We start from the raw sequence: 23990 nt of genomic DNA on the forward strand, positions 1-23990 counted from the left end.
AAATCTTAATGATCCTCAGTATAGACAGTTTCATTATAAACATCTTGGCTTTGTTTCTGTTCTTCTTTCCTGTTAGTACTACAGCACTAACAGGGGTGGCTGTGGCTCAGGAGGTAGAGCGGTCATCCTCCAATTGGAAGATTGCCGGTTCGATTCCCAGCTCCTCCAGTCCACATGTCGATGTGTCCTTGGGCAAGACACTTAACCCCAAATTGCTCCCGTTGCTGTGCCAACAGTGTATGACTGGTTAAATTCCCCCTGATGAGCAGGTTGGCACTCTGCGTGGTAGCCCCTGCCATCAGTGTATGGATGTGTGTGAATGGGTGAGTGAGTTGAAGTGTAAAGCGCTTTGAGTGGTCGTAAAGACTAGAAAGGCGCTATATAAGTACAGTCCATTTACCATTTACCCATTGCCTGCCAATGCTGTGAAATCAGAGTTGTAGCATTTTCAGAGCATTTTATCCCCATTGATCCAAAATATTAAATTATCAGCTGAGCAGAAGCAAAATCTGAAGCTCTCTGGATTGGATGTTTATTGCAGCAATGCTCTTGATTTTTTCCCAAAGTTATGTCCACACTCTTGTACCTTTTGACTTTTTGGCTCAGTGTTTCATTGGTGTGTGCTGATGATTCGACCAGTAGAGTTTCATGTTTATCTGAGTACTGTGTCCTTTACTTGTCTGCAACTTTACTGGACAAATCCTTGAAGATAATTCCTTGAAAAGCTTGGGAACTCTGGACTGTGCAGACACACTACAGCCTCTCCAGATAGCAGCTACTAGAGCTTCCCTTCATTTTCTATCAGGAGACATCTCTTTACTTCTGGATTCGTCATTTCGTGAAGCTCAGTCGGTACCTCCCACCTTCCACGCACATTCTTTGCTGCTCCAGCTGGTGATATGAGTTGAGCTGACTCTACCTCAGCCGACCTCTGTCCATGTCCTCCGTCACTCGGAGCGACGAGGTGCGTGCCTCCCCTTCATCCACCGACCTTGTTGCCACAAATGTCACCAGCTTCAGCGGAAACTTCCCGGCCTTTTTCAGGCGCTTGGTTTTGTTTTGGACGCTCACGAAGCAGAATGTGTTGATGATCCCGTTGCTCATGGCGATGCACTCGATGATGTAGAAAGCCACCAGCGAGTTCTTCTCTCTGGAGATGAGGGTGGGGTAAAAGTCCCGCAGCAGGGCGAAGCCGTAGTATGGCGCCCAGCACAAGACGTACGCGACCAGCACCAGAATCAGCACCACCACCGTCCTCCGTCGCCTATAGAGCCGCTTCCGGATCTGCTCCGTCTGGAAACCCGGAACGTCCTTAAACCACAGTTCCCTGGAGATCTGGATGTAGCAGACGGACATGACGGTGACGGGGCCCACGAACTCCAGAACGAAGATGAGGAGGAAGTAGGAGCGGTAGTAAACCTGCTGGTCCACGGGCCAGATTTGAGCGCAGAAGGTCTTCTGGGTTCGACCCGCTGCATGAGGGTACGTCGTCTCGGAGGCCATGTAGGCGGACGGGATGGAGATGAAGATGGGGACGATCCATACTGTCAGGATCACGCAGTAGGCCGTCTGGTGCTTCATACGAGGCTTCAGAGGGTAGAGGATCGCCATGTACCTGCAGACAGAGTTATGAAGAACAGCTGATGATGAGTTGGGTCTTATTCTAATAATTATATCCATTCTGACTGTGGACTATGTTTCATACTAACTTTGCAGTGACCATCTCTGTTGTAGATTTAAGAAAATTACATCCAACGTAAACCACATCTGTTGGAACAAGCAGCGCAAACCATCTAAAGCTTTCCGAATCAGAATTTTGATGATCGATTAATCATTTTAGTAATTTTTAAGCAAAAGTGGGAAACATTTGTTCCTCAAATGTGAGGATTTCTCTGTTTTGTATCACTGTAAACTGAATATCTTGAGATTTGGACTCTTGATTGGGGGAAAAAAAAACCCATCATCTTGGGCTGTGGGAAATAAGACATTTAAAAAACTTTTGATTTGATTTGATTTATTTCGAACATGTATGAGTAACACAAAAAAGTAATCTAAGAAACAAACAAACAAACAAACCAATGAGAATAGTCAAAACAACAATAATAATGTAAACCCAACATGTCCGAAAAGGAGTAGGATGAAGCATATGCTTATTTAAACCTACCCCTTCTCCACTACTCAATTAACAACCCGTCATTCCCATACATATTTACATATTTACAAAAACATAGAAAGATAAATAAATAAAAAATAAGTGAACAAATACATCCATTATTCATGAAAACACCCGATTGTTAAGCCCTTCTTCCTCCCTGTACCTCATGAAAACCATGTGTTTGTACCGCTTTAAAAGGTTAATTAACTAATCAAGAAAATAATATGAAGATTATCAGTAAGTAAAATAAAAATATGGCAGAAGACACATCCAGAAGAGCCATTGTGTGACACTGAAGTAACATATTAATCACAGTCATGAAACAGCAGAGGTAGAATAGAAACATTAATCAATTCAGAATGCCCAAATAAAATAAGATTAAGAAAATATAATAAATACATGATAAGATAAAGTGGGTAAAGCCAGAACTGTGACGTGCGTCGCTATGCCCAACCCGCATGTAAGGGTAACCGACTTTCCAAGTCCTTTATCCCCTCTGCTGTCCGACTGCTGAACAAATCTTTATGAGGTCCAGTTCTATCTGTTTGTTATTGCAGTGTGCAGCTGGATACTGTGGTGCATTTTTTATTTTATTTTTTTTTATCATTTGACACTTGTATAGGCTACCTCTCAATAATCATTCATTGGACTAGGGCCAGCTGACTTTGCAGACTGATTTTTGCACTTTTGCATTTGCACTTTATTGATGTGTACGAGTATGTTGTGGTGCGAGCTGTCAAATGAATTGCCCTCCAAGGGATTAATAGAGTTGTCTTGAATTTTGAATCTTGAATCTTAAAAGGAAAACAAAGATATAAGGAAATAAAATGTTAATACATACTGATGATTATTATTATCATACTGATGCACAGTGGAAAAGGAGATTGGTGGTGGTTTAAAACATTTCTGGATGTTTTGTTAGTTTAGTTTGTTCAGTGATAATTATAAATAAGACATTATAATGATTATAATTCAAGCTGTCCACTGTTTAACCCGACTAACACTACACTGTAGATTAATAAAAGTAAACACAGAAACAAGAAGAAGAATAAACAGTCCTGCGATTGATCTTTAAAATGTCAGAAATAATGAACAAACGTTGACATTTAGGCCTAAATTATGTGTTTTATCTGATCAAATGTCCTAAAGAAGAGATTCAGTGAGCTGTTCTATGTGGGCTCAGAAAACACGTTTTGTTTGAGCTCGATGTGACTTCATTAATCTTCTACCTATCTGACTTGTGTAAGCTTTTATCTTCTTTTTTTCTTGCCTCTTACAGACATCATCAAATGCAGGCACATCTCGTTTGAAGTTGTCCTTTCCGTCTGATGAACCATGTGGGTGTTAAACTTAAAGCAGGCATAACAATCTAGATTTGGCAGCTGCGTTTGATGTAAGTATTGCATACGGCTGGTTTCTCCTTTAGGAAGCCAAACAGGATCCTATAATGAGCTCATCTTTGTCACATTTGATGTATGTTGTTGTTAGCGGCTACAGAAGTCTCGTACCCTTGATTCAGAGCCAAGAAGGACACACTCCTACACACCACCAGATGTTTGGCTGTGAACACTCGAGAGACTCTGTGGACAACCGGAACCACTCCGACATTCACAGAAACATGGAGATTATCCGTCCTTCCTCTCTGCAGATGCTATTTATACATGGAAGGGATGTCAGCCATGATAAATGAAACGTTAGCGAAAGCCAGTGATGGATCTAATTCAGGAGCTGAGGGGAAGCCCAGAACCGGCTTTTATATCATCAGAAGATAAATCATCTCCAGTCAGGCCGTCCTCAGAGTCCTGAGGCGTGTTGGGAGAAACCCAGATGTCCTGCACAACGTCAGCGGCTCCTCTGCCTGTTATCAGGTTTAAAATGTGTGTCGTCACCACTGAACCACGAGGCTCCGTGAACTGAAGTCTACTTACTGTGTGCTGATAATAGGAGCCAATCAATCAAGTTTAATATAGCATTTATTTTATTTATATAGCAGCTTTCATACAAGTCCAGTGAAATATTGACTGGGATAACTAAACAATAATAAACTATAATATACTTGTAATACTATGTAGTACTGCATACTACATCACTCATAATACTGCAGTACTTTTACTGTAATACTGCATACTACATCACTCATAATACTGCAGTACTTTTACTGTAATACTGCATACTACATCGCTCATAATACTGCAGTACTTTTACTGTAATACTGCATACTACATCACTCATAATACTGCAGTACTTTTACCTTAATACTGCATACTACATCACTCATAATACTGCAGTACTTTTACTGTAATACTGCATACTATATCACTCATAATACTGCATACTACATCACAGTACAGCAGTACTTATGAACTGTAGCAGGAAAATAAATCAAAAAATAAATAAACACCCCTCATGACCTTTACTTTTTCCTGTGTACAGTTTATTCTCGAGTGCTGTAGTTACCTAACCCTCTGCAGAGGAGGCGTGTTTTCTAACCTGCGCAGCTTTTACACAAACCACCGTTAACACGCACAAACCAGAACAAGGCCCTCGGCTGTTCCCACGGACACTTATATATGTCCTACAACATAATCTGGTCACAGCGGGGCGTCTGCACAGCGACATGCAGGGGGAATAAGCAATAAAAAGGAACACACGTGAACAGAGAGAGAGAGAGAGCAAACATAGAAACAGCAGAGTGCAGTTAATGGAGATGGGGGAGCAAGGTGGAGGAGGAAAGATGAAAGAGGAGGAAATGTATTATATAAGAAAAGAAGAAAATAAATAAAGAAAAGAAGAAAATGTGGAAAGAATAGTGAACAGATGAGGTAAAGGTAAAAAAAAATTTGAATACCACTTTTTCATCACTATTCAGATATGAATGAAATTTACTTTAGATATTTATCAACCCCAGAGGATGAATCCTAATTAAATATCAACATGAAACAGGCAGATTTACATCAACTCTCCTGATCACATGACAACATATTCTTCATTATTCCAGCTTCTATATTAATATTCTGTGTCTCTACTGGAATATGTTTACATGATTTCCAGTTAAAAACTCCTTATTTATCTTCTACTGGTCCTTTATGCAGCCGCTCAGTTCAGCCTCTGTCTATTAACAGGCCGTTTTAGTTCCTGTCTCTTTAAGACCTAAGGAAACCACCTTAGCAACCACGGAACACAGTCCTTAGCAACCACGGAACACAGTCCTTAGCAACTATCTATAGTAGCAGGATTTCACTTCTTTTTCTCCTTCTTTACTCCAAATGTTCAACATCTCAAAATCACATACGTACATGTTGGAGATGAATCACATCTGAGATATGGGAGTGGAAACGCCTTAGCAACCACCGTAGCAACCACCTTAGCAACAAAGACTGTGGAACGGACACACGTGTGAAGTATCTGATGTCAGTTTGATCGAGAGCAGGTTATCATCATAACAGAAAATCACTAAAAGCATAGCCCTGTGTAGTGACCCCTTTATTTTTCCTCCAGTGCTACCACCCCACTACTATAAAACATCTCTAATTAGTTAATAGTTTAATTTTCCAATCTGGGATTTCCTGACTTTTCTCAATTTTTTGCTTTTTGGTGCTTTCACCTCTTCAGAAAAATCTATTCAAATAAAGACAAATCTGATAAAGAAACATCTTCATCTTTGGTTGACCTGTTTACAACACATGCCTACATCATTAGTAATGTGGCCTCATTTCTTCATTTTAACCCTCCTGTTGTCCTCGAGTCAAGGAAGGAAGGGAGGAAGTTAGAAGGAAGGGAGGAAGAAGGAAGGAAAGGAGGGAGGAAGGAAGGAAAGGAGGGAGGAAGGAAGGGAGGAAGAAGGAAGGAAAGGAGGGAGGAAGTAAGGGAGGAAGGAGGGAGGAAAGAAGGAAGGAAAGGCAGGAAGGGAGGAAGAAGGAAGGAAAGGAGGGAGGGAGGAAAGAGGGAAGGAAGGAAGGAAAGGAGGGAGGAAGGAAGGTAGGAAGGAGGGAGGAAAGAAGGAAGGAAAGGAGGAAGGGAGGAAGAAGGAAGGAAAGGAGGGAGGGAGGAAAGAGGGAAGGAAGGAAGGAATGGAGGGAGAAAGGAAGGGAGGAAGGAAGGTAGGAAGAAGGGAGGAAAGGAGGAAGGAAGTGAGAAAGAAGGACGGGGTCAATTTGACTCGGGAGGACGACACGAAGATTAAGGTGTGGAAAAACAGTAAGAAACAAAGCACTAATTTAGGACTGTGACACTGAGATGCATCCAATTAAATAGCGTTTCCTCTTGTAAAATCCAAACATACTGTTGTAAAAATGTGATTAAATTGGGTCAGAATTGACTCATTGTTGCTTTTCTTCTGCCAGAAGGAGAGAAAAACATCCACAGCAACCACAGTTCTCAGTAATAGTCCTTTTCATGTCAAGTTTCCTTCCAAATGCAGCATGAATATTAATCAAATCTCAAGTAAACTGGCTAAAAGAAAAGGCAAATTAATGCTTTCTACCATCCACTCCTGTTGTGTGACTATTAGGAGATAAACAGTTTGGGGCCACAAATTCTCATTAAACCACTGCAGAAGAAGATCATTAAAAGAACAGCAGTCAAAGCTCAGCCGATGGAAAACATGATGGAGTATAACATAAACCTCCACACGCCTGAACAATCACTGCGTTAAGATGGTATTATTATTATTAGTGTCAGAAAGTTACAAAAAAGCTGGACTCATTTAGCCCAGGCGGTGAGTTCCGGTCCTCTGAAATGAGGCCAACGCGGAAGTAACTTAAAACTGCATTCTATCAAAAGGCCACCAGGGGGCGACCGTTTTGGTGTCAAAAGGACTTCCGTCTCTATACAAGTCAATGGAGAATTCACCAACTTCTCACTTGATTTCTAACCTCAGTAAACGTTTTCAAAATGTGTTTATGGTCTCAATCGCTAGTTTAAAGCCTTCATCAATGCAGTATTCCTTCCTTCCTTCCTCCCTCCTTCCTCTCTCCCTCCTTTCCTTCCTTCTTCCTTTCCTTCCTTCCTTCCTTCCTCCCTCCTTCCTCTCTCCCTCCTTTCCTTCCTTCTTCCTTACTTCCTCCCTCCTTCCCTTCTTCCTCCCTCCTTTCCTTCCTTCTTCCTTCCTCCCTCCTTCTCTTCTTCCGTCCTTCCTCCCTCCTTTCCTTCCCTCCTTCTTCCCTCCTTTCCTTCCTTCTTCCTTCCTTCCTCCCTCCTTCCGTCCTTCCTCCCTCCTTTCCTTCCTTCTTCCTCCCTCCCTTCCATCCTTCCTTCCTACCTCCCTTCCTCCTTTCCTACGAGGACAACAGGAGGGTTAATTAACAGTAAATCAGTATTTTTTTATATATTCTTTGCACCAACCAATCGAAAAACTCAATGGTGCCTGATTATAACCACGTTGACTAAACCTGGACTACAGGGAGACTCACCGGTCCACGGCGATGGCCAACAGAGCGTTGGTGGAGACGTAGAGCGAGACGGTTCGCAGGTAGTTGGTGGAGGCGCAGAGCAACAAGCCGTGATCCCACGACAGCTGCTTCACCACATAGTAGTCCAGCAGGAAGGGGCAGCACACCGCCGCCACCAGCACGTCCGACACGGCCAGGTTGGCGATCAGCAGGTTGGTCAGGTTTCGGAGCTGCTTGTAGCGGGCGAGGCTGGCGATGAACAAACAGTTCCCGACTCCACAGATCAGCATGATGCACACCAACACCACCGCGATGACGATGGTGGCCACAAAGAAGGCTTGGCCCTGCGTGGTGTCCGGTATCTCATCCAGAGGGATCTCATAGTCCAGGGTGTCGCTACTCAGGAAGTAGTCTGCTAGAGTCAAGCTGCTGTTGGTCGGGTCGCTCATTATTGGATCAGGTCAACATGCTCAGAGGAGAGTTTCTGCAGAGGAAGAAGAAAACAGTGTCCATTTATTAGCTTCTGTTTAAATCTCATGATCTTCAGCAGCAGCAGTTTGTAGATGTTCGAATTTCCATTTATCTGCATATGAACTAAAGTAAGGAAGGAAGAATCGTCCATGTTGGCTTAGAAGGAAGGAAAGAAAGGAGGAAGGAAGGGAGGAAGGAAGATGGAAGGAAAGGAGGGAGGAAGAAGCAAAGAAATGAGGAAGGGAGGAAGAAGGAAGGAAAGGAGGGAGGAAGGAAGGGAGGAAGTATCGTCCATGTTGGCTTAGAAGGAAGGAAAGAAAGGAGGAAGGAAGGGAGGAAGGAAGACGGAAGGAAAGGAGGGAGGAAGAAGCAAAGAAATGAGGAAGGGAGGGAGAAGGAAGGAAAGGAGGGAGGAAGGAAGGGAGGAAGGAAGACGGAAGGAAAGGAGGGAGGGAGGAAGGAAAGGAGGGAGGAAGGAAGGGAGGAAGGAAGACGGAAGGAAAGGAGGGAGGAAGGAAGGGAGGAAGGAAGACGGAAGGAAAGGAGGGAGGAAGGAAGGGAGGAAGGAAGACGGAAGGAAAGGAGGGAGGGAGGAAGGAAGAAGGAAGGAAAGGAGGGAGGAAGGAAGGGAGGAAGGACGACGGAAGGAAAGGAGGGAGGAAGGAAGGGAGGAAAGTAAAGAAGGGAGGAAGGAGGGAGAAAAGAAAAGAGAAAGGAAGGAAAGAAGGACAGGGGAAGGGAGGAAGGTAGGGGGGAGGAAAGAAAGAGAGAAGGAGGGAGGGAAGAAGGACGGATGGAAGGAAGTAAGGGAGGAAATGTTATTTAAATCTCATGATCTTCAGCAGCAGCAGTTTGTAGATGTTCGAATTTCCATTTATCTGCATATGAACTAAAGTAAGGAAGGAAGTATCGTCCATGTTGGCTTAGAAGGAAGGAAAGAAAGGAGGAAGGAAGGAAGGAAGGAAGGAAGACGGAAGGAAAGGAGGGAGGAAGAAGCAACGAAATGAGGAAGGAAGGAAGAAGGAAGGAAAGGAGGGAGGAAGGAAGGGAGGAAGGACGACGGAAGGAAAGGAGGGAGGAAGGAAGGGAGGAAAGTAAAGAAGGGAGGAAGGAGGGAGAAAAGAAAAGAGAAAGGAAAGAAAGAAGGACAGGGGAAGGGAGGAAGGTAGGGGGGAGGAAAGAAAGAGAGAAGGAGGGAGGGAGGAAGGACGGATGGAAGGAAGTAAGGGAGGAAATGTTATTCAAATCTCATGATCTTCAGCAGCAGTTTGTAGATGTTCGAATTTCAATTTATCTGCATATGAACTAAAGTAAGTAAGGAAGTCTCGTCCATGTTGGCTTAGAAGTTGACATTTGGCTTGGTCAGATCATGTGATACAATCAAAAGCCCAAGATAAACTACTATATAGTGCTTTTGGTCACATTGTTTTTGTTAAAGGTCGAGAGTTAACTTTCGATCTCAACCTTTAAAGTCCAACTGAAATCACATTTGATCCGTCTGTGCATTCAAAAATAATGTCAACATGTTTTTTAAATGTATTATTAACCCTTGAGTCAAGGAAGGAAGGGAGGAAGAAGGAAGGAAGGGAGGAAGAAGGAAGGAAAGGAGGGAGGAAGGGAGGAAGGAAGGAAAGGAGGGCGGAAAGGAAAGAAGGAAGGGAGGAAGAAGGAAGGAAGGGAGGGAGGAAGAAGGAAGGAAGGGGTGGAGGGAGGAAGGAAGGAGAGGAGGGAGGAAAGAAAAGGAAAGAAGGAAGGGAGGAAGGAAAGAAAGAGAGAAGGAGGGAGGGAGGGAGGACAAACGGAAGAAAGGAAGGGAGGAAAGAGAGAGGAGGGAAAGAAAGAGAGAAGGAGGGAGGAAGGACAGACGGAAGAAAGGAAGGAAGGAAGGGAGGAACAGTCAAAACAGACGACACAAAGGTTAATAGTTTTGTTTCATTACAGTAAAGAAAAATGGTCTTAATGTAAATATCAGAAATGCTTTTGAAGTCACTGGTGTTACATCATATAAACACACTACTGTAGCTTCAGGTCGTCATGGACACACTGTTGTTAGCAGTAGGGGAGTCACGATTCTCCAAATCCTCGATTCGATTTTAAGGAATCTGTAGCGAGCATGTGTGTGTGTGTGTGTGTGTGTGGGACTATCAATGCAGCGTGTGAGAGCAAAGCGTCCTGCTGTGCTCTGTGTTATCAGACCAACCCCCCCCGGACCATCACCCAGTTCAAGTTTGGTTGATGTGTCTCCTCTATCGGCGGTTGCCATGGTGCAGGTTCAGGTTAAAGTAAGCAATGTTGACTCGCTGCATTTCAGCACGTCTGTGTTTTTTCCCCGTCTTGACTCGCCTGCTGGACGTGACTTTGGGGGCGGGGCTACATCTTCGATTCCTCCTTTGATTTCGAGGGTCGAGATCGAGACGTCATTTCGATCGATATTCGACCCTAACCCTAACCCATACAGACCTATCTGATCTCGAGAGGGCCGGACCAGTAAAACCATTGCACAATAACCTATAGATAATAGATGAGGTCATTCTTTAGTGTCATTTCGCATGGTATTTACAAAAATACACAGGCTGAAACAAAATGCTGTTTCTCACCAGATTCTAACAGTGCAAATAATACTGTCATAAATAGTCAAATAAAATTAAAAAAAAAAAAAAAAAGTAAAACACAGCAGCTTAAAGTGCCTGAACATAGACACACTCAATGAGCAGCAGTCCGTGTTGATGTGAGTGTGTGTGTGTGTGTGTGTGTGTGTGTGTGTGTGTGTGTGTGTGTGTGGATGGGGAGGAGGCACTGTCCGTTTATCAGTCTCACAGCTTGTGCAAAGAAGCTATTTAGCATCCTGCTGGATCTGCTCTTGTTCCTCCTGCCAGACGACAGCAGGGAGAACAGACCATGAGAGGAGTGATGAGGGTCCCAGATGATGGAGATTGCTGGGGGGGCACCAACAGTTGTCCTCCTGTTGTCCTCCCGGGTCAAAGTGACCCCTTCTTTCCTTCCTTCCTTCTTTCCTTCCTCCCTCTTTCTTTAATTTTTCCTTCATTCTTCCCCTCCTTCCCTCTTTCTTTGCTCCCTCCTCCTTCCATACTTCTTTCCTCACTTCCTTCCTTACTCCGTTCCTTCCTCCCTCCCTCCCTCCTTACTCCTTTCCAGGAAGGAAGGAAGGAAGGAAGAAGGAAGGAAGACGGAAGGAAAGTAGGGAGGAAGGAAGGAAGGGAGGAAGAAGGAAGGAAAGGAGGGAGGAAGGAAGACAAAAGGAAAGGAGGGAGGAAGGAAGGAAAGAAAGGAGGAAGGAAAGGAGGGAGGAAGGAAGATGGAAGGAAATAAGGGAGGAAGGAAGGAAGGGAGGAAGAAGGAAAGAAATGAGGAAGGGAGGAAGAAGGAAGGAAAGGAGGGAGGAAGGAAGGAAGGGAGGAAAGGAGGGAGGAAAGTAAAGAAGGGAGGAAGGAGGGAGAAAGGAAAAGAGAAAGGAAGGAAAGAAGGACAGGGGAAAGGAGGAAGGAAGGGGGGAGGAAAGAAAGAGAGAAGGAAGTAAGGGAGGAAAGAAGGAACAGTCAAAACAGATGGGGTCAATTTGACCCGGGAGGACGAAACGAAGGTTAAACCTTCATGCTGTTTTGTTGTCAAGAGGAAAAATGTACCCAGACATCGTGTTCAGGGTGGAGAAACCTCTGGTTCCCGGCCTGCTTTGGGTCAGAGGTCATCAGTCTATGGGCCTAACACACACGCGGACATTAGATTTAGTGTTTGGCAAACAGACAGTTCTTTGGTCGCTCGGTGTCACATCACAACTGTTGGATCCGAGTTTTTTAAGTGCCTCATTTTCATAGCTTTGCTGACGGGGTTGCTAGGCGACGCCGCTGCCGTAGCTTACCTGTTAGATTTGGCCGAAGGTTGGGGAATGTTGCGTCTCGGCGCTGACGTCGAAAAAACTCTGTGAGATGTTTCGCTGCTCCGACACAAGACTCCAGACTGTCATATCATATTTCCAAAAGATGAAGTTTACTTTGTCAGAGGTTCAGACTGGAGGGGAAACCGGTAGAGCTAAAGAAAAAGAAAAAAATACATAAAACAGACACAACAAACAATCTGTTACCCCTAAAAATGCAGTTAAAAAAACCTGTCTGTGTCATTAACCCTTACTTACTGTTCAGGGTCCAATTTGACCCATTTTTACACTTTAAAGCTGTAAAGAAAACTCCTTATACATTTATTTACGGTGGAATTTTCCTAATGTGACCACAAATATACAAAAAATTGCATCATATTTTTATTTTTGTGTAGCTGATACAGATTTTCATATATGAGAAAATGTCCAAATTCGACCCTTTGCACTCTACATAATCTATAAGATGATAATAAAGTGATTGTGAATGAATGAATTCCTCTCTGACAGCTTCATTAAGGATTAATCTAACTCATTTATTAAAGACTGACGGGGAATTTGTGAATGTGAATTGGTGTAGAGACTAATTATGAGTCAGGATATGAACAGTATGTAAAGGGTTAAATAGTATAAAACGCATGTTACCATTTGTAAGATCCAATAATGATGTCTTCAAATGAGTCCAAAAATATTCAGTTTACTATCATTTATGATGCAGAAAAGTTTGAAAATCTTAAAACTATTAATCTATTTTTTAATTTAATGGTTTTTACTCGATTTATTCGATTTTTTAGTCTTTTTTAACCTTCCTGTCGTCTGTATTGACTGTTCCTTCTTTCCTCCCTCTTCCTTTCCCTCCTTCTCTCTTTCTTTCCTTCCTCTCTTTTTCCTCCCTTCCTGCATCCTTCCCTCCTTCTTCCTTCCTCCCTTCCCCCCTTCCTTCCTCCCTCCCTTCCTTCTTCCTTCCTCCCTTCCTTCCTCCCTTCCTTCTTCCCTCCCTCCCTTCTTCCTCCCTCCCTTCCTTCTTCCTCCCTCCCTTCCTTCTTCCTCCCTTCCTTCTTCCTCCCTCCCTTCCTTCTTCCTTCCTCCCTTCTTCCTCCCTTCCTTCCTTCTTCCTTCCTCCCTCCCTTCCCCCCTTCCTTCCTCCCTCCCTTCCTTCCTTCCTTCTTCCTCCCTTCCTTCTTCCTCCCTTCCTTCCTTCCTTCTTCCTTCCTCCCTCCCTTCCCCCCTTCCTTCCTCCCTCCCTTCCTTCTTCCTCCCTCCCTTCCTTCCTTCTTCCTTCCTCCCTCCCTTCCTCCCTCCCTTCCTTCTTCCTCCCTTCCTTCTTCCTCCCTTCCTTCTTCCTCCCTCCCTTCCTTCCTTCTTCCTTCCTCCCTCCCTTCCCCCCTTCCTTCCTCCCTCCCTTCCTTCCTTCTTCCTCCCTCCCTTCCTTCCTTCTTCCTCCCTCCCTTCCTTCCTTCTTCCTCCCTTCCTTCCTTGACTCAAGCAACAATTGCAGTTTTTTAAATGTTAGTATTTTCTGGTTTCTTTAGTCCTCTACGACAGTAAACTTAATATTTTGGTGTTGTGGACAAAAAACAAGACAATTGATGATGTCATTATGCGCTTTGGTATAAAAGCGATTGACATTTTCCTGATGTTTTATATACCGAACAACTAATCAAGAAAATTATCTACAGTTTAAATTAAATCCTTATGAAAATAATTGCTTTACTTTTGAGTGATTTTTAGTTATTTTTCATATTTTTTTGTTTTTTTGTTTAACCTTTGTGTCGTCCTCCCGGGTCAAATTGACCCCGTCTGTTTTGACTGTTCCTTCTGTCCTCCCTTCCTCCTTCTTTCCTTCCTTCCTCCCTTCCTTTCCTTCCTCCGTCCTTCTTTCCTTCCTTCCTCCCTTCCTCTTTTCCTTTCTCCCTCCCTCCCCCTTTCCTTGTTTCCTCCCTCCCTTTCTTCCTTCTTTCCTCCATCCTTCCTTTCCTTCCTCCCTCCTTTCCTTCTTTCTTCCTCCCTTCTTTCCTCCTTTCCTCCCTTCCTTACTCCTTTCCTTCCTTGTTCCTCCTTTCCATCCTTCCTCCGTCCCTCCTTTCCTTCCTTCCTTCCTCTTTCCTTCTTTGTTCCTCCTTTCCATCCTTCCTCCCTCCCTCCTTTCCTTCCTTCTTCCTCCCATCCTTCCTTGACTCGAGGACAATACTCATACTGTGTATTTTGTGATTAAATCTGAGTGTGTGTGTGTGTGTGTGTGTGTGTGTGTGTGTGTGTGTGTGTGTGTGTGTGTGTGTGTGTGTGTGTGTGTGTGTTCAGACTCCTGAGATTCACCTTCAGCTAACAGAGAACCAAAAAACAAGCATCTTATTTATTGTTCTGCTGCAACATGTGAGCAGATCAATAAAGTCACATCTTAAAATAATGAATTTTCAATCAATAAAAGCTTGAAAATGAAAAAACAACAACTTATGTGAGTCCGTTAATATGACTTTGACTTCTTACATCAAAATGATTACAGGGGACAATTTCCACATATGAGAATTACAGAGTTTTGATTATATATTTCTATATATTTTCTATGTGAGATACTTGTCAGAATGATTGTCTTCATGGCAGTAAAGCAGATTTCCAGCAGCTACACTGTTATAAAAGCAAAGTGCGTCACTCATACATAGACTGTCATGTTTCCATCATATCTGATAATAAAATCATGTTAACCAACATAACTTTAATTGTCATCCCAATACAGTAAAATCAGATTTTTTTTCTAGTCTCTGTCCAAAAGCCAATTTACGATGTTTTTTCTTTCATGATTTTTGTCATTAATTTGACATCATTGTGTATAATGTTGAAGGTATCAGACATCAGACTGGAGACTGAAGCCTCACTCTGTCCATTTAACATTATTAATATATTTAAATTACTTTAATATTCTCTCTGGGACCTCCTGGGGGTCCTCGGACCATACTTTGGGAACCACCACTGGATAATAAACTGCTAAGGAGCATCAGAGTAAAAGCAGAACTAACAGAGCAGTGAACGTGACAGACTGAACAGACTCTAGTTGGGTCTAATTATTTCTAACAGATTAAAGGTTTAAACTGTGCACCGGGTCCGAGGCGGTTAAATTACCTTTAAAACCAAATAACATTATGAATAAACTTAAAGTGTGAATATAAAAATCTGCATTTAATATAAAAGAATAATCTAAACTCGGACATTAAAGCGCGTGTCTGCTCTAAATAAAGACAATTAACAGATAAAATGATATTTTATGTTTAAATCCAGCTCATAATAAGAAGACTAAAGTCACATGTTTAGTAAAACGGATCATTTTTGGGGCACAGACCTGATGCTGCTGCTGCTCCGCGCGCTCTGCTCCACTGAATGACAAGACGACTGCGAGGCGCGCTCGCGACAATATACAGAGACCCATCACGCCCCCGCGCGCACCTGTACCCGCAGATCACTGAGACTTTATGTTTTGTGTGTTTTGTATGTGAAGCATGTCTTAAAGCAACAGTCAGGAGTCCAAATTGAACATTAGCCTTTAAGCATGTTTTTCTGTCTGTAATGATTCCTCCTGTTCATACTGACCATCAGAAGATCCCTTCATCATGTTTACTGTAATGATTCCTCCTGTTCATACTGACCATCAGAAGATCCCTTCATAATGTTTACTGTAATGATTCCTCCTGTTCATACTGACCACCAGAAGATCCCTTCATCATGTTTACTGTAATGATTCCTCCTGTTCATACTGACCATCAGAAGATCCCTCCATAATGCTCTTATACACTGTAAGTACATTATGAAGCATTATGTCCTCCATCACTTACATTAAAGATGGAGGTATAAATCCACAGTCCTTCTTATGTGCAAAAAAAAATATTTAAAAGTTGATCTGAAGTTAATATGAAGCTTCAGTCGTCTGAATGAGTCAAATCTTCATCTTCTATGTTTCAACGTTACAGTGTTTTTAGTAGCAAAGTCTTTGTGTTACTATACTTCCACCACAGCTCAACAGGGAAACACTAAGAGGGAATCTGATGCTAAAAAGACTGTAAATGAATGATGAAGCTCAATAGAAGCTGGTCACATACTTTAAATGACTGTGTGGACACACTGTGGATTTAGTCCTCCATCACTTTACATTGAAAGCACATTTGAAGGTTTTAATAGTCAGTATCAAGAGGAGGATTACTGAGAGGAAAACCCTTTTTCATTGCCCTTATGGACTCCTGACTATTGTTTTAAGACGGATTTGAAGAATTGTGAACATTTCCTTTAGGTGACATTGTAAGATAATTACTTGATTACTGAGATAACTGAGAACAGAAGTCGTTGAACAGCCAACTGGGACTTTATTGAAGATGCGGCAAACACAGCAACATCAACGAAGACTATCGAAAACAGCTCACGCCTCAGCCCCTCTCCAGGCTGTTTATACTACTGGTTTGGCACGTAGGCGTCCTTATTTTGTGTGTGCCAGGTCAAGCCGACCTGGCGTGTCCAGCTAAGATCTGGTTTCCTGGAAGCCTATCACTTTCTCTTAATGTTGACTTCCTAACCTCCTTTTAGGGATATGGATATGGCAAAAACTCCCTACACAGGCTTGTTGCGACATCCCAAACTTGTACAACTATTGACCTTTCGTCTCACTTGTTGTTGTCTCATTTTACTACGATACACACATATCTGCCTTTACAACATCTTTCACTAACATGAAGGTAAACACTTGCCTGATTCAGATGTGAAGCTCAGACTGCTGAAGCATCATATAAGCTTCACATCAACTTTTACATGACTGTGTCGGTATGAACAAACTAATGTGACCAAATTCCTCATAATGAAGGAACAGAGGTCTACAGCACAGAGGAATAAGATATATCAGACTTTGGATCCTCTCACACAATACTTGTTAGTAGATCAGTTCGTTGTTGGTTTGGATCCAAACGAGCCTGATCTCTCAGAAATACGTGACGGGGGCACGACTTCTTAACACTGAATTTCGTGATGGGGACACGTAATGTGTCAAATTTACGTGTCTCCATCACGGAATCCTCTTTCGTGGTGGACTCACGGATCCCCCGGTTCAACAACGTGGCGTAGTGGGCGGTAATTAATACTGTTTTCTAATCTATAAATCTTTTATTTAACCGTTATTTTTAATAGTCATTTAACTGAATTTATTATAGGGCATTAAATATGATTTTTTGTTGTCATTTTGGTGTAATGAGGTAGTTATTATATTTATTAGCGCTGGACTTTACCTTTACGTTATTAAAAAGGGAAATACTGTCCTCTTTTAGCATTTTACCACATGAATAATAATATAAGCAATAGTTTTATAGGCTGTTATTAGAATGAGCCGGGGAATCCATGAGTGCACTACGAAAGAGGATTCCCATTGATTTTACATTGGTATTGTTTCCGTGATGGGGACACGTAAATTTGACACATTGCGTGTACCCACCACGGAATTCAGTGTTTACAGGGGTCCCTGTCACGTATTTCTGTGAGATCAGGTTGATCCAAACATGAGATTTGTTAACAATGAGAAAAATATATCAATTTTGCCAGAATTGTCCTTTAAATTCACTTATATTCACATTAAGGCAGTGAGGGGAACTTACGTTTTTAAACTGATGTTAAAATGATATTTCATGGACAAATATTGATCATCATGATTGATGTTTTGTCTGCAGGATAATTAATGTGAATGTCAGGACTGAATCCAAACAGCCGCTGTCACTGCTGGACGATTTAACAGATAAATGAACACAGAAAAGCTTGAAATCAATCATTTTTATTATATTTAAACAGAGATTTTTTTAAAAACTGACTTGACATCTGTCCAATTTCTGGTGTCACAGTCTCAGGAATCAATACTTCTTCTGGTTCCTCTGTCTGTGTTTTCTCTGTAATGACATTCGAGGCTTGTAAAGTCACTTGTGAACATCTGCGTTTTGTCTTTCCGGCAGGAGTTCGAGTGACTCACAGTATTTCTGTCGTTAAAGGCTCAGACGGTCTAATTAAAACAGGATTTGACTCGCTGTGGCACCGTCACGGCTTAGCGGGGGTCGCTAAAGTAGAGCTGAGTCATCGTTACACCTGCGTTTAATTTCCTGATATGACAAGTGAAAAAATATCTGCAGTGAAAAATGTTTCTTCAGTTTGTGCAACTTATTTCCACATCCAGCAGTTACTGATCAACATCATCATTCATTAGGAGTCGTGTTTCTGGTCCAACCTGCTCAATGTAAAGTCTAATATTCTCTCTCTTTTAGCTCTGTTTTTACTCTCTACCAACTCAAGAAAAATGACAGTAAGGTCTAAAATTTAGCTGGTAAAATACGATCTATAGTTACGTTTACGCCATCTAGTGGCTGAAGTTCAGGGTGACATTAATAAAAGGTGAGTTAGGTGGAGGCGGGAAGAGTGAGGGTGATTAAATCTTTGAGGGAAAAAGTGGACCATCGTGTCATGTTTCCAACATTTTTAAGCCTAAAACTCTAATTTAGTCTTTACTGTTGCCATGGGCTACAGAGGTTGTCTAACTTTAAGGAAGTACTAACAACGTTTCAAAGGATCATTTTAATCAAGCAGGCGGGGAGTTCCAGTCCTCTGAAATGAGGCCAACGCAGAAGTAACTTAAAACTGCATTCTATCAAAAGGCCACCAGGGGGCGACCGTTTTGGTGTCAAAAGGACTTCCGTCTCTATACAAGTCAATGGAGAATTCACCAACTTCTCACTTGATTTCTAACCTCAGTAAACGTTTCAAATGTGTTTATGGTCTCAATCGCTAGTTTAAAGCCTTCTTCAATGCAGTATGATGTTCATTTGGGACATTTTGGCCTCCTGATTTTATATTTGATGATAAAGCAGGGTATGCATTAGGGCGTGGCTACGTTGTGATTGACAGGTTGATTGGTTCACAGGTTCAGGAGGGCGCCTCATGCTCCTCCTGATGCCCATATAAGTAGAATCCCTGTTTTTATTTTTCCCAGCATGCACCCTGAAATTTTCAAGATGGCGCTGCTCAGATCCGATACTATTGGCCTCCGAGCAGCAGTCCACAAACCAATGGGTGACGTCACAGATGTTACGTCTATTTCTTATAAACAGTCTATGATTTTAACCCAAATTAACCACAGCGCAGTCACATCATTAAACATTATTCGTTTTTAAACAGTGTTTTATAATCTTACACTCGTATAGGTGGAAATAGTTACATTTCCGCCATCTAGTGGCTGAAGTTCAGATGACATCGATACGAGGTGAGTTAGATAGAGGCAGGTAGAGAGGGGAGGTGGCTAAATCCTGGAGTTAGAGGAAACGTGGACCCAGTTGTCACCTTGTTTCCCTCAAGTTCACATCTCAAACTAAATATCAGTAGAGGGTAAAGATAAAAACTAAAATAAAGAGAATATAACTTTGTCCCTGAGGTCGCTTAGGCTTCTAATAAAATAATGTCATGGTTTTAGATGTTATGTGTTCACAGTGGAAAAGACAAGGTGGCTCAGTCATAAGGCTTCGTAAAACTTGAATTAGTCTATCCGTCATGGTGACAGCTGTGTCTTTGTTCCAGTAGAGTGGCAATGGCGTCCCAATTACACCCCCCCCCCCCCCCCCCAAATACACCTCCCCCCTCCTTCATTATATATGCCCTCTGTAAGCTGCATGTGTTACTAGATATGGAGTGACACTCGATGGTGAAGTGGTGATTGGGTATTATCTGGTTTGCTCTGTTTTCCCTCCACACTTGCCCCACATCAGATTCATTAGCCCTGCCTTTTGCCCTCACTGGTTCCCCCCCCCACCCCCCCCCCCCCCACCCCGATGCCTCCACACCTGTCCTATATTAGTCTCATCAGCCCTACCCTGCTCCCAGTGTCATCCTAAGCCAATCACTCCCTGCCTTCACTTGTGTCTTATCACCTCTTCCCCCCCTTGTTAGATTTGTTAGTATTTAACCTTCGTGTTTAACCTCCCGGGTCAAATTGACCCCGTCTGTTTTGACTGTTCCTTCTTTCCTTGCTTCCTTCCTTCCTTCCTTCTGTCCGTCTGTCCTTCCTCCCTCCTTCTCTCTTTCTTTCCTTCCTCTCTCTTTCCTCCTTTCCTTCCTCCATCCCCTTTTCTTCCTTCCTTTCCTTCCTCCCTCCCTTCTTTCCTCCTTCACTCCTTCGCTCTTTCTTTCCTCCCCCTACCTTCCTCCCTTCCTTCTTTCCTCCGTCTTTCCTTCCGTCCTTTCCTTTCCTTCCTCCCTTCCTTCTTTCCTTTCCTCCCTTCCTTCCTCCCTCCTTCCTTCCTACCTCCTTCCTTCCTCCATCCTTTCCTTCCTTCTTCCTTCCTCCCTCCTTTCCTTCATTCATCCTCCTCCTTCCTTCCTCCCTCCTTTCCTTCCTTCTTCCTCCCTCCTTCCTTCCTCCCTCCTTTCCTTCCTTCCTCCCTTCCTCCCTCCTTTCCTTGCGTCTTCCTTCCTCCTCCCTCCCTCCATCTTTCCTTCCTTCCTTTCCTTCCTCCATCCCTCCCTCCCTCCTTCTTCCTTCCTCCTTCCTCCCTCCCTTCCTTTCTTCCTCCCTCCTCCCTCCCTTCCTTCCTTCTTCCTCCCTTCCTTCTTGACTCGAGGACAACAGGAGAGTTAAGTCAATTCTTATACTTCTGTACCAGAACTTAATATATTGAGTGTATAAGTGGATTCATATTGAAAGTGTGTGAGTGCACTTTAGATGAGACACAGTATTGGTTTTTCTGTCCTGTCCTTTGTCTAGTGGTGTTTAAGTCTTATCAGCTCTCTTTTTTTCTTCGCCTTTGAGTCTCTACCTGCTCTACTTTATGGTGACATAATTTAGCAACGGCTCCATTACCTCCTGAGGGGAATAACTGCTAAAAGCTCCATTATGTTCATCATCTAGTACTAGAGCGCATGAGGCCCAATGGGTCATTATTAAGAGTCTCAAGCCAAATATCACTAAGAGGCACTGCTGTAAGAAGAGCTGAATCCTTCTTTCCTTCTGTCCGTCTGTCCTTCCTCACTCCCTCCTTCTCTCTTTCTTTCCTTCCTCCATCCTCCTTTCCTTCCTTCCTTCCTTCTTTCCTCCCTCCTCCCTTCTTCCTCCTTCCTCCCTCCTTCTTTCCTTCCTTCCTTCTTTCCTCCATCCCCCTTTCTTCTTCCTTCTGTCCTCCCTCCCTCCTTCTTTCCTTCCTTCCTTTCCTTCCTCCCTTCCTTCTTTTCTCTCTCCTTTCCTTCCTTCTTCCCTTCCTCCCTCCTTTCCTTCCTTCCTTTCCTTCCTTCTTTCCTCCCTCCTCCCTTCCCTCCTTCTTTCCTTCATTCCTTCCTTCCATTCCTTCCTTCTTTCCTCCCTCCCTCCTTCTCTCTTTCTTTCCTCCCCCCTACCTTCCTCCCTTCCTTCTTTCCTCCGTCCTTCCTCCCTCCCTTTCCTTCCTTCCTCCTTCCTTTCCTTCCTCCATCCCCCTTTCTTCCTTCCTTCTGTCCTTCCTTCCTCCCTCCTTCTCTCTTTCTTTCCTCCCCCCTGCCTTCCTCCCTTCCTTCTTTCCTCCTTTCCTTCCTTTTTCCTTCCTTCCTCTCCCTCCCTTCCTTCTTCCTCCCTTCCTTCCTTGACTCGAGGCTCTCTTTTTTTCTTCAGCTTTTGAGTCTCTACCTGCTCTGCTTTATGGTGACATAATTTAGCACACTAACACTAACATCACAAAATAACTCACACACACACACACACAGGTCGCCTGCTTGATAAGAGATGTTGACTTTCAGGAAAACATCCAAAAAATCCATCATTTAGTTCCCAGGGTCTCCGCTGTGATGAATCCGTCTGTGCAGAAATACTCTCGACCACAACAATCATTTCTAGAGCAGAGCGGAGACGCAGCTGAGTAAACCCAGACTGACCTCAGATCAGATCTCAGGTCCCGCTGAGGTCTCCTGCTGAAAGAAGGACGGAAGGAAAGAAGGAGGAGGGAGGAAGGACAGAAGGAAGGGAGGAAGGACAGAAGGAAGGGAGGAAAGAAAGAGAGAAGGAGGGGAGGGAGGAAAGAAGGAAGGAGGGAAGGAAGGAAGGAAGAAAGAAGGAGGGAGGGAGGAAGGACAGAAGGAAGGGAGGAAGGACAGAAGGAAGGGAGGAAAGAGATAGATAGAGAGAGGGAGGGAGGTAGGAAAGAAGGAAGGAAGGAGGAAGGACAGAAGGAAGGGAGGAAAGAGAGAGAGAAGGAGGGAGGGAGGTAGGAAGGAAGGACAGAAGGAAGGGAGGAAAGAAAGAGATAAGGAGGGAGGGTGGAAAGAAGGAAGGAGGGAAGGAAGGAAGGAGGGAGGGAGGAAGGACAGAAGGAAGGGAGGAAGGAAGGAAGGAAAGAAGGAGGGAGGAAGGAGGGAAGGAAGGAAGGAAGGAAGGAGGGAGGAAGGAAGGAAAGAAGGACGGAGGGAGGAAGGAAGGAAAGAAGGAGGGAAGGACGGAAGGAGAAGGAGGGAGGGTGGAAGGACAGAAGGAAGGGAGGAAGGACAGAAGGAAGGGAGGGAGGAAGGACAGAAGGAAGGGAGGAGGGAGGAAGGACAGAAGGAAGGGAGGAAGGACAGAAGGAAGGGAGGGAGGAAGGAAGGAAGGGAGGACGGAAGGAAAGAAGGAGGGAGGGTGGAAGGACAGAAGGAAGGGAGGAAGGACAGAAGGAAGGGAGGGAGGAAGGACAGAAGGAAGGGAGGAGGGAGGAAGGACAGAAGGAAGGGAGGAAGGACAGAAGGAAGGGAGGGAGGAAGGAAGGAAAGAAGGTGTGTGAACAAAACAGTATGAAACTACTTGCATAATAACTCATAAACACTATTTGCAGTAATACTTTTTTTTTTGCTGATTTCTGCACAAATAAATCTTTAAAAATGTGGTTTTCTATCATTTAAACCTTCAGACACTTGTAAAATAAATGAATATTTGCTTATTGCTTTGCTTTGGAGCAAAACATCCAAAATCCTCTTCATGGAAATACATTATTGTAAGTTTAAGTGTATTTGTCATGAGTCATGCTTCAGTTTTATGTGTTATTCTTTGACAGTTTACCTGCTGAATATGTGGGGAAATTGTGAGGATGAACCTTTTTCACAAGAGAACAACTATATTAAAAAAAGAGCATAAACAGCAGTGAAGGGAGACAACAAACAATAAAATATACGCCACAGAAAGACATTTAAAAAAAACACAAACATACAAACAGTCGACTGTAGAGAAGAGACAAGCGTCCACAGAGACTCAAACTGTCAGAGACACATCAGAGATCACCTTTTGTTTTCAGTCGAGCATGAGACATTTCTTTGAGTTTGAATTATTTATTTTGAGCAAGAGAATAAAAAGAGAAAAACAAAACAAGAACAACAGTGTTTGAAAAGGAGCAGAGAGAAGTACATACTCATCCCCCCTTCTCACTACTCCTCCGTGGTGCTTTTGGGGATATATAACCATATTTATATTTTTGCACAATTTAAAAGAAATACACAAAAAATTACAAATAATATACCGTATTATAATAATATAAAACCTTATAGTGTCCACTTAAAAACTCTAAATTTCACAATGTTACAGAAAACAAACAAAAACAGAAAGATGTGTGCTATGTAATGTGTGATATTGGTTTATACACCTGTATGTGATATATATATAAACACAGTGTCTAGCAATGCAGGAAGCTAAAAATGAATCTCTAGCTTGATCTCCAGCTGGAGTGAAGTGAGTCATGCTGCAGGAACTGGTTAACAGTCTGCAGCAGCGATCATCTGTAATCACTGTTGTTCAATCGATGGAGATGTTTTTTCTTTATTTTCTTTATTTGTGTGTTTGCAGGTGTGTTCGCTGCAGAGCGTCGAGCTTTCAGGGACGCCATAAAAAAAGGAAAAAGAAGATTGTTGACTTGCTTATAACTTTGCAGGCAGCGTCTCCTGACAGTGTGAGGAGAGGAGAAGGAAATATCCTCAGCTGGCTCAGGAGTTTAATATTGCTACACACACACACACACAGGCACACACACACACACACACACACACACACACACGCACACACAGGCACACACACACACACACACAAGCATACATACACACACAC

The 23990-nt window shown here is 43.2% G+C and overlaps 1 protein-coding gene across 1 annotated transcript; it reads right to left on the reverse strand.

The window, feature by feature from the left end:
* Positions 1–915: 915 nt before the first annotated feature.
* Positions 916–7994, reverse strand: LOC133987201 (prokineticin receptor 1-like). Its single transcript, XM_062426491.1, has 2 exons — positions 7567–7994; positions 916–1615 (listed from the first exon to the last, which is right to left on the reverse strand). The coding sequence occupies exons 1-2, from the start codon at positions 7992–7994 to the stop codon at positions 916–918; spliced, it is 1128 nt and encodes a 375-aa protein (XP_062282475.1).
* Positions 7995–23990: the final 15996 nt, after the last annotated feature.

Source organism: Scomber scombrus, chromosome 2 (genome assembly GCF_963691925.1).
Source record: "Scomber scombrus chromosome 2, fScoSco1.1, whole genome shotgun sequence".
NCBI lineage: Eukaryota > Metazoa > Chordata > Actinopteri > Scombriformes > Scombridae > Scomber > Scomber scombrus.

What these genes read in the sequence shown, in the direction of transcription:
- LOC133987201 (XM_062426491.1), bottom strand. Translation starts at nt 7,994, where the DNA reads ATGAGCGACCCGACCAACAGCAGCTTGACTCTAGCAGACTACTTCCTG. An exon ending in TTGGCCATCGCCGTGGACCG is followed by an intron (nt 1,616 to 7,566) that starts GTGAGTCTCCCT and finishes CTCTGTCTGCAG; the next exon opens with GTACATGGCGATCCTCTACC.